The sequence below is a fragment of the Gobio gobio genome, assembly GCF_949357685.1.
Source record: "Gobio gobio genome assembly, chromosome: 2".
Taxonomy (NCBI): Eukaryota; Metazoa; Chordata; class Actinopteri; order Cypriniformes; family Gobionidae; genus Gobio; species Gobio gobio.
Window position 1 is genome coordinate 52,511,831 of NC_137098.1, and position 13,561 is coordinate 52,525,391.

Consider the following 13,561-nt stretch of genomic DNA (forward strand, 5'->3'; position numbering starts at 1 on the left):
AATGTATTTTAAATACATTTTGTTATTGTTTTTTCCACCAGGGTTCACTGTCATATATATTTATATATTTGTAAGTGAATACACACTTAGTACAAAGTACATTTATTCATTTTGCAAATTTTTTTTTATTTTTATTCAAACGGATTTACAAATGGAGAAAAATAAAAAATAGAAAGTGCCTTACTTTATTGTTGACATCCATCATCTCTGTCCTTTTATTTCATGTATGTGTATGTAATACTGGCACTCCAAACTGAAAACTTCATCAGTGATGTAGGCCTATTTGTCTCCTTGGAGTCTTTGTAAACTCGTGTGTAACATTTATTACCCTTTGCCTCCAGCCTGTCACCCTCAGGATTCCTTTTTGCCATTCATAAAGAATTCCATAATCCAACTCTGAATCGTTTTTTGTGCTATTTTGTAGTGAAGTTTGCGGCTTTGTGTGTTTTGGTCTATGTGCAAGGTGCTGAGGTAAAACAATGCAAGATTGGGTCACAATAAAATGTGATGGCGTTATGTGTGATGATTTTTTCCCCTCTCAGAACAGCCACATTGGCAAATAAATGGAAGTAATAGGCTTTTAATGTTTCTGGATTGATTTATTTTTTATGGTAAATGTTTATTTGGGCATTGACTGTAGCCTGGGGAACACTGGTTTTAATGAACGATTATGCATAACTTCTGCATAATGTTAACAAATGGAACAAATAGATGCTCATATTAGCTAAAATTCTAAATGATGTGCACAATTTTCTAGGTACAAATTAAGCCCATCAGTGACATAACAAAATGCTTGGTATCATATTTTCATCATAAACATTATATTACTATAAACTTCTTTCAATTCATTATAATGGAGATATATGTTTAGGTGATCCACCACCACCTGACCAACATGTCCGAGGGAATGAAGTATTACCAGAGGCCTATAATGACCCTACAGTACCTCTTTTGTCCACAAGGCAGCACTAGTTGACAATCCACGGCAGCAACTTTAGTTGCTACTGTGGAGGAACTGCTACTGTGTGTCTCCACCTCCACCTTGGAGAATCATCGCATGGTTTGAACTGCCTCGAGAGCGCATTTAAATACGAGTGGTAATCCATTTCAATACATCGAATGCTACTATAAACTTTGAACCTCACACATCTAGGATGGTCTTGACTGAATCCCTTGTTGAATGCACATTGCTTTTTTTATTATAAACAATCCACCGTCATAACTTATAGGGTTTATCCATGTGTTGAATGCCAAGAACGCTGCATATTCTTAACCACGCCCCTCCCACAGATGGGTCGTCACGAAGCCCCGCCCCGAACCTTTTGTTTTCGGGTAATCTGTCTCGCGACGGGGAGAGATGGCATTTTCAGGAGGGGAAACAAGGGAGGGGGGGTCAGAGAGTTCACCGCTGTTAAAAATCACCGTTTCCGTTGCACCACAACTCACACTGGACCTTAATACATGTTGGAGTGATTTTAATACCTATTAAAATGTGTATAAATAAACATACCCCGACCTAAAAGGCCATACGAATGTAGCACGAGAACAATAGGCTGTGGGCTTCAATGTTATTGCTGAGAGTTTGTGCAAAAAAATAGGGCAAGGCTCAAACTACACCTTCGGGCCTGTGGTTGCGAGCAGAGATCAGTGCTGAAAACCTCTTTCTCTGACTAGTGTGCATGTGCGCGCGCGCACGCCCGCGTGGGGGGTGGTGGGGGGAGTGCAAGAAGAGGAGGAATAGAGAGAGGGGGAGGGGAGGAAAGAGGAACTCAGAGGTGATGAGGATGGAGGAAGTCTAACAGAGAGGAAGAGGAGAGAGAGAAATAGAGAGAGAGAGAGATAAACAAGAAAGGAGATCACCATAAAGGGGAAACTAAGGTGAGTTAGAGAAAATGGAGATGGTTCTTTTGCACAGTACTGGCAAGATGGCATGAAGGAGGGGAGGGAGGAGATGGTTGGAGAGAGAAACACATAGACAGAGAGGGGATGGCTGGGAGGGGTCTTGTGCCACAAGTGCTGGTATGTCTGTCTGTCTCTGTTCATGTCTGCAAAAAACACAGAGAAAGAGTATCAATGTATATGGGTGTACAAGGAAGGATCTGTCCATCACTTGGGCCTGCTGGCAGATTGTGTCCTCAAGTGTGTGTTCAAGACCAGTCTGAATCCAGTCTTTAATCTGTATATGTCAGTAGTAGAGTTGTGTCTAGATATCAAGTTTATTCTCACCTGTAATACCTCCAGGTTATGTTTAATTGTTGTAGACCAGGCTTACAGTGTAAATAATATTGATTTATTTAGGACTCAGTCACCCTTTTATCAGCTGGATGTTGTAAAAGAACTATAACTCAAGCCTAATTCACGATATTCTTCATAAAATGCTCGTTATTATGGTAAATAAGCAAGTTCTAGGCTTTTTTCTCTCCTGCATACATTAGTGGAGGGTCTAGGCAGCCTCAGCACTGCATTGCACAGCTGACGAATCCCTCCGCACACACAGCAGGAAGTAGTTCCGTATAATTAAATATGGGACCACCGCAGGTAAAGCACAAAGTAATGGGTTCGCTATTGAAGTCGTTTCACGAAGAGAGTTGTCAGAGATGTTCTACATATATTTAAATATAAACATATGTGAAATTAACGTCTGGATAACGGATTTGTACTACTGGAGGGTTTCAATAACCATTTACTTTTAATATTATGCATTTGTAAACTGCGAGAGTCGGATTAACTCATGAAACGAGCCTTTACATTGTCCGAGGCACTTGATATGAATTTGATGCCGGTTAAAGGGACTATGTAATTTACATGGAAGTAAGTTGGGGAGAGGCGAACAGAGCGGAAGGTTTTTCCTCGGTTGTGAGGAGTCCTCAGGTCTCCCCGGCACATACACACACACGGATAGGATCCGTATGCGACCGATGCAATGAACTGGAGAGAATAAGAAACGTGCGAGTATCCACTGACTAAAGCTTTAATGTAGTTGAATATTACCAGGCGTGCGTAGTGCTGATGTTTTACAGCACTTATTTCTCGCTTAATAAGTTTGAATAGGAGAGATAGAAAGCAAGCCAGGTAGTGAACTGCTATTCGGACTGGCAACTAACGTTATAAGGCAAATGTTCAGCGACAGCTAGCCATCAACTGGAATAGGGACATAAGCGTGGCTCCACACAAAAGGACTCAGACTTGAGTGAGCGACTGTACAAAAGTGAGGTGAGGGGAAAGATGCTTTTTTCCTTTTCTGTACTGCTTAAGTTTGAGTGATGAATTATCAGTGCCCGAGCAAGATCTGTGCGCGTTTACTCGGAGAAATGTTTAAATGAACAAGGAACGGGTGATTGGATGGTGGTCGGAGTGATGCGACCTCTTGGAGTTTTAAGGGGGCAATCGATAACTGTTTTCAGCTGAAACGCTATTACGAGTTGATTGGACACTTTGTTATGCGAGGGACAGTTCAGTGCCACATAATTGAGTGTCTTGGACTTCTCTGAAGAGCATGTTTAAATTCACACTGAGCCGGACGGCAACTTCAATCAATAGAGACACTGGTCGTGACGTCACACACTCTATTTAATGCATTTTATGACACATAACGATTTTTTACTTTACAAGTGAGAATTAATATTTAATCTAATCTACGATTTTAACGTCGCGTAATCAAAATAATGCATTATGTGAAATTATTTAATTGTTTGCCCTTGTATTTCATCTCGCAAACGCATCTTTTGTGTCCACTTGTATAGATTAGCGACACTTACTTTTTTTGTTTGTGTATTTTGGATGTTCAAAATCACAATTCAAACAGCCTCTTTGAGTTATCGTTTATGAAAATAGCGAGAGGTGCACTTTGGTGGTTGGCTATCACAATGGCATTAGCTTGAGAAAATGATTCTTTGGGCATTGTTTACGATTTCTAAAGGATGGTATCTATTGTTCTGGAACTCTTCATGCACATTTTTGTAAAATAATGAAAGTCATCTCTGCTGTTCACTCCCAGGCATCGTTAGTTTTCTGGAAGCATTCGCCAAACAAAGACTTCTTGTCCACCGAATGAAAGTCTCATTTATTGGCCTTGAAACAAGTTAAAGTTATCTAAATTCGTTACAAATTTCGAAACATTACACCAAAGTGTATATCCCGCGCTTTGTGGTTTGATACATCAGCCAGGCGAAATGAACTCCATCACCTGCCGCTCAAAACACAGCCAAGAGCGTTTAAACCTCCACAACATCTTTCACTGTCTCTTGAGCCAGGCTTAATTTCCATACAGTCAGATATATTTCAGTCGTTTGTACTAATTTGAGGCTAATTTGATTGTATCACCACATTTCATAACATACTGCGGCTGTTCACAGAAAGAAAATATGTGTGTATAATGTTACTTAGTACTTACTAGAGGAAGTCAATAAAGATTGAGAAACCAAAGATTAGCCTCACATACATATACACACATATATATATATATATATATATATATATATATATATATATATATATATATATATATATATATATATATATATATATATATATATATATATATATATATATATATATATATATATATATATATATATATATATGTATATATATATATATATATATATATATATATATGTATATATATATATGTATATGTATGTGAGGCTAATCTTTGGTTTCTCAATCTTTATTCTTTATATGTTTGTGTGTGAATAAATATAAATATATATATGGTGACTTAACTATCATTCCTTTCATTTTTAGACTAGCTATAATATTGCTGTTAGACACATTTTGTTTTACAGCAATATGTCTTATCAAATAGATCAGATCAAATTCTTTCCATGAAGCATAACTTTTATTTTATTAGTCAATCAATATGCTGCTACATTAAAGGCCTAATTTATATACAGAAATTTAAATGCATCATTTACTCATACTCATGTTGTTCTAAACCTGCATGACCTTCTGTGGAGCACAAAATAACGTATTTTGAAAAATATCTGTTTTATCCACACAGTTTGTTATTAGGGCTCAGTGTTGTTTTAAACCCTGTTGACTTTCATTGTATGGGCAAAAAACAAACAAAAAACGGTTCAGGTTTGGAAAGACGTGAGGTGAGCAAATGATGACAGAATTTTCATTTTTGGGTGAACTATCCCTTTAAGACTTTGAAAACAGAGGCCAATGCTGATTGTTTTGAACTCAGACTCTCTCTCTCTCTCTTTCCCAGCCATGCCATCAGTGATGGAGCGATCAGGGTCTGGTGTGCTGTCCCGAAGCAGGGCCAAAACAGTCACGAACGGGAACAGCCAGCACTCTGAGGAAGAGAGCAGCGATGAGGAACACGCACATGGTGTGTCTGACACATTCACACACAAACCCAGCAACTCCAATCCACCATCTGCACCTTTATTCCCTTACATGTTAGCACAGTTTCAATCCTAAATTGTTTAAGTGTAAAATGTTTCAATATATCAGTGTCTGGATGTGTATTCGTTCAAGCATCCCTATTCTCTTTTCCTCCTCTCTCTCCACCCACTTTTTTTCCCTCTGCCGTCTGTGAGGATGTACTGCCGGTTTCTAACTCTGCCTGCCTGTTTTTTTTTTCTTTTTTCCCTTCTCTCTGACCGTCCTTTTCCCTCTTGCTCTTGAAACAGACAGTATGATCCGCGTTGGTGGGGACTACCAGGCACAGATCCCAGAGTTTAAACCAGGTAAAGAGGAAGATGGGAGTTAATCTCTGAAGAGATGAATATATCTCTGAACTCCATGCATTTTTCACAGTCTGCATGAGCATGATAAGATAAAGGGCTGCGTGTAGGTGTTTCTGTTTGCACTCAAGTTATGGGGAGTAGGAGAGAACACCGCTCTATATATATATATATATATATATATATATATATATATATATATATATATATATATATATATATATATATATATATATATATATATATATATATATATATATATATATATATATATATATATATATATATATATATATATATATATATATATATATATATATACACATATACACATATACACATATACACATACAGACAAAACCAGCAGAGAGACATAGAGAAGTGAAAAAAAACAAGGTTGTGTGTGGAGGAAACAATTGTAGAGTTATTTGAGAGAGGGTACTGTGCTGTGTGACACATGTTTGTTCTTTGTGTGACAGACGGTGGATCCCGCTACAGTGAGAATGACCAGAGGAGCATGCTGGTCTGGTCACCAAACAGCCAAGTGTCCGATGCCATGTGTAAGGAACAATTATTCACATATAAACATGTCTAAAACTTTCGGAGAGTTTGATGAGGAGTGCTTTAGAAAAGGAAAGAATCTACTCTTATTCTTAAAAAGAAGCCAGGATACTGTATGGTTGTGTATTTGTCTCACAATATTGCATTGGTGCTTTAACTTGTTTTCTAGATGCAAAAAATCCTGCAGATTTAAAAGCCTTGATCTTGAAACTACCTTTAAATTGTGAATTGTGTTGGCCAACAATCCATTTAAAATGATAAAACAAGTCATGATTATTAAGTTAATTTGCAATTTTTAATTGCTTTTCTTTATTTGCATGTGTCACAAAGTAGTCAAATTATGTTATGATAATTGGATTTGGTTAAAGTATCCCTTCAGTTCAGTTCATTTCAGTTACAGTTCTTCCGTTTCCTGCCTAGTATTATATTAAATATTTTAAAGAATCCTATAAATGCATTAAAAAAAGCTGAATCAAATTGTTTATCGGATCGTATCTTGCATCAAATCCAATTGATTTGTTTTGAAATGGCAAAAAACAGCTTTGAATCAAATTGAAACCCAGTAAATCATTATTTTGAATTGATTCACTGTCAACTCAAAGATTCACAGCCCTTTTATTATGTATTCATAATAATGCCTTTCAGTGTATTCATATTGTAGTTACCATCATTGTGTGTATTGATAGGTCATTATCAATTTCCATTCCTATGTACACTGCCACCAAATATGCCATTTTGAGTTGTTAAGAAACTTTATTTTCCATTCTCTCACTCTCAGTGGATGAATATATTCTGATGGCCAAAGAGAAGCACGGATACAACATGGAACAGGTACCATTCCACTTAAATGTTAGGCATGATTGGGAAATCCTCTAGATGGAGGCATAGATGACTGTTTCAGTCATTCTGTCTTATATCAACAGGCTCTTGGCATGCTTCTGTGGCACAAGCATGATGTGGAGAAATCACTGGCGGACTTGGCTAACTTCACTCCCTTTCCTGATGAGTGGACAGTGGAAGACAAAGTTCTGTTCGAACAGGCTTTCAGCTTTCATGGCAAGAGCTTCCATCGGATCCAACAGATGGTGAGCAGGAGGGATAGAGGCAAGATGGGTTATATAAGAGTCATCTGCTGCTCTAACATCTGCCTGCAACTACAGAAGAGCAGGCATCTTGAGATATGGCCAAGTGCAGAGTCACACATCCATGTAAAGAGTCATAGCGAGGTCTAACTGTTAAAGCGGTAGTTCACCCCAAAAGGAAAATTCTGTCATTTACTCGCCCTTTACGTTTTTCCAAACCTGTATGAATTTCTTTTTTCTGCTGAACACAAAATATATTTTGAAGAATATGTGTAACCAAACAGTTGATGGCCCCCACTGACTTCCATATTATATATATATATATATATATATATATATATATATATATATATATATATATATATATATGTGTGAACTATCCCTTTAACACTATGAGCTATTGTCTTGTATTGAGACCAACCTGTTACAACATTGAAATGTTAAGAAGCATGTTTACATGGAATATTTCAGAATGCATCACCCGAATATATTTTAGATGTTCTATCTTATGTCAAGTTGAAATGTTTTATATAATAATTTAAATTGTATGGATTGTTATATTGACCTTGTGTTTGCCATGTAAATAGCCCTGATGCTAACATGAATTTACAAACTTAATAAACAAACAAATGACACTGAAATGATTAGATGTTCCAAAGAACATCTGACATTGAGTTCACATGTCACAAATTTGATTCAGGACATAGAATCTTGTTCTTTTTCAGTGTTTAAACATAACATAATGTGTTTTTTTTTTTATTTTTCAGCTTCCAGACAAGCTGATCTCAAGCCTGGTGAAGTACTACTACTCCTGGAAGAAAACTAGAACCCGAACAAGTGTCATGGACCGACAAGCACGCAAGCTCCTCAGCAAAAGAGAAAAGGATGAGAGGTAAAAGAGATAAAAAAAGAGTGAAAGATGGAGAGAAAAGACAATGAATCATAACGTTTGTGGCTTCCAGACATATACGGTTACAAAGTGTGTGTTTTTGTTCCTGCCAGTAATGATGAGATAGAGGAAGGAGATCCAGGCAGTGACAGTGACTTCGATGTCAACGCCAAGAAAGAGGTGAGTCTATGGCAGTGGTATTCAAATGGTGGACCGCAACGTATTTGCGTCATTTTACCATTTCTACAGTTTAAAGTGAGCAGGTTTAAAGTACACAAGCGCTAAGTGTCGTTTTATGATTATGATCTTTCAGTGCCACATCCTATAATATTTTAATCTAGAGCCAAATGGCTTCATTCAAGCCCTTTCCGCTCCTTGCACATTGCTTCTCTCTCTCTCTCTCTTGCTAAAGACGTTAAGCGCCACATTAAGAGCTGCTGCAGATGACACGGTTATTTTAGCAGCAGAAACACGGTGGGCAGAAAAATAGATACTTTTGCTAAAACACTGCAGAACACGAGAATGCTGAAAATATATATACAGATGCCCTCGGCCATTTAACTAACCAGGTTTGTGACAAGTTAACGCCTTTAGATGCGTTGCCTTTAGATCCCCCCCCCCCCATACATTTAGCATTATTAATAAGCATATTAAGAGCATTTCAAAGTAAACAATGTTATAATTTGGAAAATTATTTAGAGATGGCAAGGGAAGACAAAACTTTTTGTTTTGTGCTCATGATGAGAGTTTTGATTATAGATTATGTACATAATCACATTATGTCCCGCCCTCGCGCCGGTAAAAACATCATCAAAGAAGAGATGATGATGCAAGAGTGAGTGGAAGTTATTTTAATTAAAGATTGTGAGGGCACATTCATTATTTTGTAAATCATGATGTGCACACTGCACAGATAAATCATATATTTCATAAATAAGTAACTTTGATTTCATGGTGACAATTATTTAACACATTTAGCTGATTATTTCATAATAATTATACATACAGCTTTTAATTCTATATTAGACTAAAATGGAATATTAGTACTTATGAAAATTAGTGGTCAGGCAAAAAGTTGTTTAAAAATGGTAAAAAAGACCAGTCAAAGGGCCTAAGATACACATTTTCCTTCAGACATTCATATGAATTTTAACCTAAAATCTTAATTTAAAAAAGACTGAATGTGTGTTGCTTTTCAGGCTACAAAGCAGAACACTGGAAATGGGGGAGTGAGTGATAAAAGTTCAAGCAAGTCTGGTCCGACTCGGAAAGAGAACCAGGGTGCGCAGTACCGACACCACCCTCTTCGTGCTCGCCGTAGGCCTCCTAAAGGCATGTACCTGGAACAGGAGGACATCACCGCCCTCTCGGTATCCACTGATTCAGGAGCTGTTTCTATCAGACAGCTGGACACACAACTAGTGTCACTTAAGAGACAGGTAATGCGCACAGAAACACACTTTAGTGTTCTTGTAAATCTGAGCTTTTTAAAGAAATGAATACTTTTAATCAGCAAGGATGTTAAATTGACCAAAAGTGACATTTCTATTTCAAATAAATGCTGTTCTTTTGAACTTTCTATTCATCAAAGAATCCTGAAAAAAACGTGTCATGGTTACTACAAAAATATTAAGCAGCAAAAAACTGTTCAAGAAGAAATGTTCAATCAAGAAATGCTATCACCTCTCAGAACATTTTTGTCGCTCTGTTTTCTTTTTAGGTCCAAAGTATCAAGCAAACCAACAGCGTTTTCAAGCACAACTTAAGTGATGGAATTGAAGGCATGAGAGCGATAGAGGTAACATTTATCACTCGCACTACTTTGAAAAATTGCAACTGCAGTATATTTTTGTAAATATGTAAACAAGTTCAAAAGCAAGGCATACAATTAAATGCAATTTCATGTATTTTGACAGTGTGAATGTACAGTCTTCATTTCCAAGACGATAATGAAGCCTAATTGCATAATATTTTTAAAAATAGTTTGCTAAATCCTCAAGTAGATTCTTGGCAAAATGCCATAGTTACACTACATTATACTTCTAATTCTTCTTTCTTCTCTGCATTTCCTTCAGCCCACTCAAAAAATCAACACTCGCTGGACGACGGAGGAGCACCTCCTGGCTGTTCAAGGTGAGCTGGAATATCATGATCTCTAATTCCTGATATCCATACATTTCAGAACAGATCTTAAAATGAATGTCCATATTTTATATTGTACAATATAATGATGTGATGCCTAAATTCACATGTAGCATTTAAAACCACTGATTTTAAAACATCAAGTAGTAGCTAAGTCCTATGGAAGCTTATGGGTAGCAATATTTAATTTGAAATGTAATATGTAAAATGGCAATGTTTTTCTATATTTAAATTTACGTCTTCCCATACATGTGCCACATTTGGTGCAAAATTAAAATTCAATTATATAATATACATTTGCCACTTCCCACACTAGTTTTAATATTTCAATTAAATGCATATTTTAATGTTTTATAAGTTGCAAAATTTAAAAGAAAACGCATGACCTAAATCGATTAGATGTGTTTAACATCTCCGAGCAAAAATCTTAGCAAAATCATCATTTTAAATGTTATTTTTCCTCAATGCATTTAGACTCACAGATAGGACACGTTCATCATAATTCTGTGATAATTGTAGCAAAAAAGGTATGGCAAATGGTGTTTCTTTTTTCTTAAATGCATTTATGGGTAGCAATATTTGAAATGTGATATACAAAATGGCAGTGCAATATGTGACATGTTAAAACTAGTGCAGGAAATGGCAAATGTGAATTATATTATTGAATTTGAATTGGCATTTTGCTCAGAAATACATTGCCATTTTACATATTACATTTCAAATTGAATATTGCTACCCATACGCTTCCATAAAATCCAATATGGATTAGTTGGACCAATATGGTACAACTAATACCTGTCCTATAAGTATGGTAAACATTATTATGTTCATAGTAACCAAACTGATGGTCTCTAATTACTGCAAAGTGAGATTAGGAACTCATTAATTTAAGTCACCATAAAATTAAAATGGACAATTCATGTTTTTATGGATATTGCAGTATGTATTGTCAATTATTTATCTGTGGCCATAATTTATGGTTCGTTCCATCTTTAATACATATCATTGTGCGAGTGTATTCAAATATATAAAAAGCAAATTTATATAATAGAAGGTACATTTATATGAATTTGCTTTTGTATAGCATTTTAAAGCAAGAAATCCGAGGATTTGGAAGTAGGAGAGACTACAGATTGAATGCATAATATTGCTGTGAACAGTTTTCTCATGTAGCTGTTTTCCATCCACATGCTCTCCAGCTATACGGCGATATGGTAAAGACTTAGCAGCCATAGCGGACGTGATCGGCAACAAGACGGCAGCGCAGGTCAGCTCGTTCTTCGTCAGCTACCGGAGACGCTTCAATCTTGAGGAGGTGCTACGTGAATGGCAGGCAGAACAGGAAGTGGTGCAAGGGAGCAGTGGGAGGACTGTGAACACGGAGCTAAACGGGTCGACAGGAGCGGAAGATGATGAGGTAAGAGCGAATGAGTAAAGACTTTTGAATGTTGTGTAATGGGTGGAATAGGACTTGTTTCAGCAGGCAGGGCTTTTTTCTTAGAGATAAAGAAGAGTTAACAACAACCGAGGAATTAATGTTCTCTTCCTCTTTCTTTGTTATTATAGGTGAAGATGGACGGAAGCTCTCCGCCTCACTCTGACAGTTCGTTGCCCTCTTCAGATGCTAGTGTTGTTGGGAACCCTAACTCTGCCCAGTCCTCCCCACCCCTCACTCAACCTCCACCCTTACTGCGCCCTGCACCCCCCTCAGCGCCCCCTAGCCTGCTGCGCCAGCCTCCCCCACTACAGACGCGACCTCTACAAACCCGGACGCCCCACAATCACCCTCCCCCTCCGCTCATCAGACCTGCGGTGGCATCCTCGCTCCACCAGGGGGCACTGAGGAACTCTCTAAGTTCCTCCTCTGCCTCTGCTGGACAGCTGCCGCCCTCACTGGTGGGGCTGAAGGTGGAATCCCCCCAGTCGCACTGATCGTCATGTAACGTTTGCCTTTTTATAATGGTTTTTAGGAGACCCAAATAGTCATTTAACTGAAAATTTGGTCTCAGATCAGTATAAAAGGGCAATGTGTAGTAATGCCTCTCAAGAGATAGGAAAAAAAACAAGGTGAACTGGAAGCAAAGCTGGACAAGCACCAAAACACATGTTTAGCGAGTCAGGGCGGATGAAACACACAGTGTGAGCCGCTCCTCCTCTTCAGGACCAAGGAGAACCCTCCATATACATGCATATAAACCCCAGTCTTGCCAAAAAACAAACCCCACGAACCCATCTGTCCTCAGGTCCTACAGCTATACCTCGTGAACAGTTTCAAGCACAACTGCTTCCACTGTAACTACAGCGATTGAAACGCATCCATCATAAAAAGCTCAGCGGAAGCTGGAAGTTTAACCAAAATTGTGGGGTAAAAACCTTATACACTGGAGTTAAAAACTGCCACGACAACAGACTCAGTTGTTCCTTCCACCATCTCTATGGCAACAGCTGCACATCACCTAGTGCGCATGACTACAGGCACTGCCGAGTGTTCTGAAGTACACCTGGTGTCAGGAAACTGGGAAATCGTGTGCACTCACTCTCCCATTGAAGAGCCATGTTGATAGAATCATCCTGGGTGAAGCGGTTTTTGTCGTTTGTATAACTAGGTCCTTGAGATATTGTTAGGTAGTGAATTTATGTAGTACTAGTAAATATTGACTAAGCACTAAGTGATGCAAAATACTTGATTTTTGTTGTTGTTGCAACTCTGAAATACACTGATTTCATCTCGCTCTTAAAGGCACAAACACAGAAGCATCAAAACACTAAAGATGATTCCCGAGGAAGCTCGTGCAAGAGTTCTCGTTTCTTCCAAAACGTTGTATGTATGTGAGAACTGTTTACATATGAACTGGATTTGCTTGTGACTATTTTTTGTTTTAGTTTTTTTTTCTTTTTTCAAAATAAAGTGAAAATGACCAAACGATTTTTTTATTCTAAGGAAAATGCATATATTTTACATACTATACAAGACCCTTAAATACTCATGCACTAATATAGCTGATACATATGCTTAATCGTCCCAAACAGGTGTGATGACACTTTTTTTGGGTTCCGTTATTCTTGACAGAAGTATGAAGTAATGATGCTTTCCGCAGTTGGTTTGAACAGAGGTTTCCAAACGGGTCTGGGGAAACCTCTTTTCAAAAGTTAACATGCAATAAGTAATCATTTTAATATGTTTATTTTAT

General features: G+C 37.6%; 1 protein-coding gene across 1 annotated transcript; it reads left to right on the top strand.

The window, feature by feature from the left end:
• Nucleotides 1-1,754: 1,754 nt before the first annotated feature.
• Nucleotides 1,755-13,290, top strand: rcor2 (REST corepressor 2). The gene is made up of 13 exons (XM_079811095.1): nucleotides 1,755-1,878; nucleotides 5,216-5,338; nucleotides 5,643-5,699; nucleotides 6,176-6,256; nucleotides 7,036-7,088; nucleotides 7,181-7,342; nucleotides 8,107-8,231; nucleotides 8,342-8,408; nucleotides 9,428-9,667; nucleotides 9,949-10,026; nucleotides 10,304-10,361; nucleotides 11,570-11,787; nucleotides 11,937-13,290. Exons 2-13 carry the CDS (start codon nucleotides 5,218-5,220, stop codon nucleotides 12,300-12,302), a joined length of 1,626 nt encoding a protein of 541 aa, XP_079667221.1. The 5' UTR covers nucleotides 1,755-1,878; nucleotides 5,216-5,217; the 3' UTR covers nucleotides 12,303-13,290.
• The last annotated feature ends 271 nt before the right edge of the window (nucleotides 13,291-13,561 follow it).

Coding starts and splice junctions, on each gene's coding strand:
- rcor2 (XM_079811095.1), top strand. CDS start 5,218: ATGCCATCAGTGATGGAGCGATCAGGGTCTGGTGTGCTGTCCCGAAGC. Junction 5,700..6,175: donor GATCCCAGAGTTTAAACCAG/GTAAAGAGGAAG, acceptor TTTGTGTGACAG/ACGGTGGATCCCGCTACAGT. Junction 8,409..9,427: donor ATGTCAACGCCAAGAAAGAG/GTGAGTCTATGG, acceptor GTTGCTTTTCAG/GCTACAAAGCAGAACACTGG.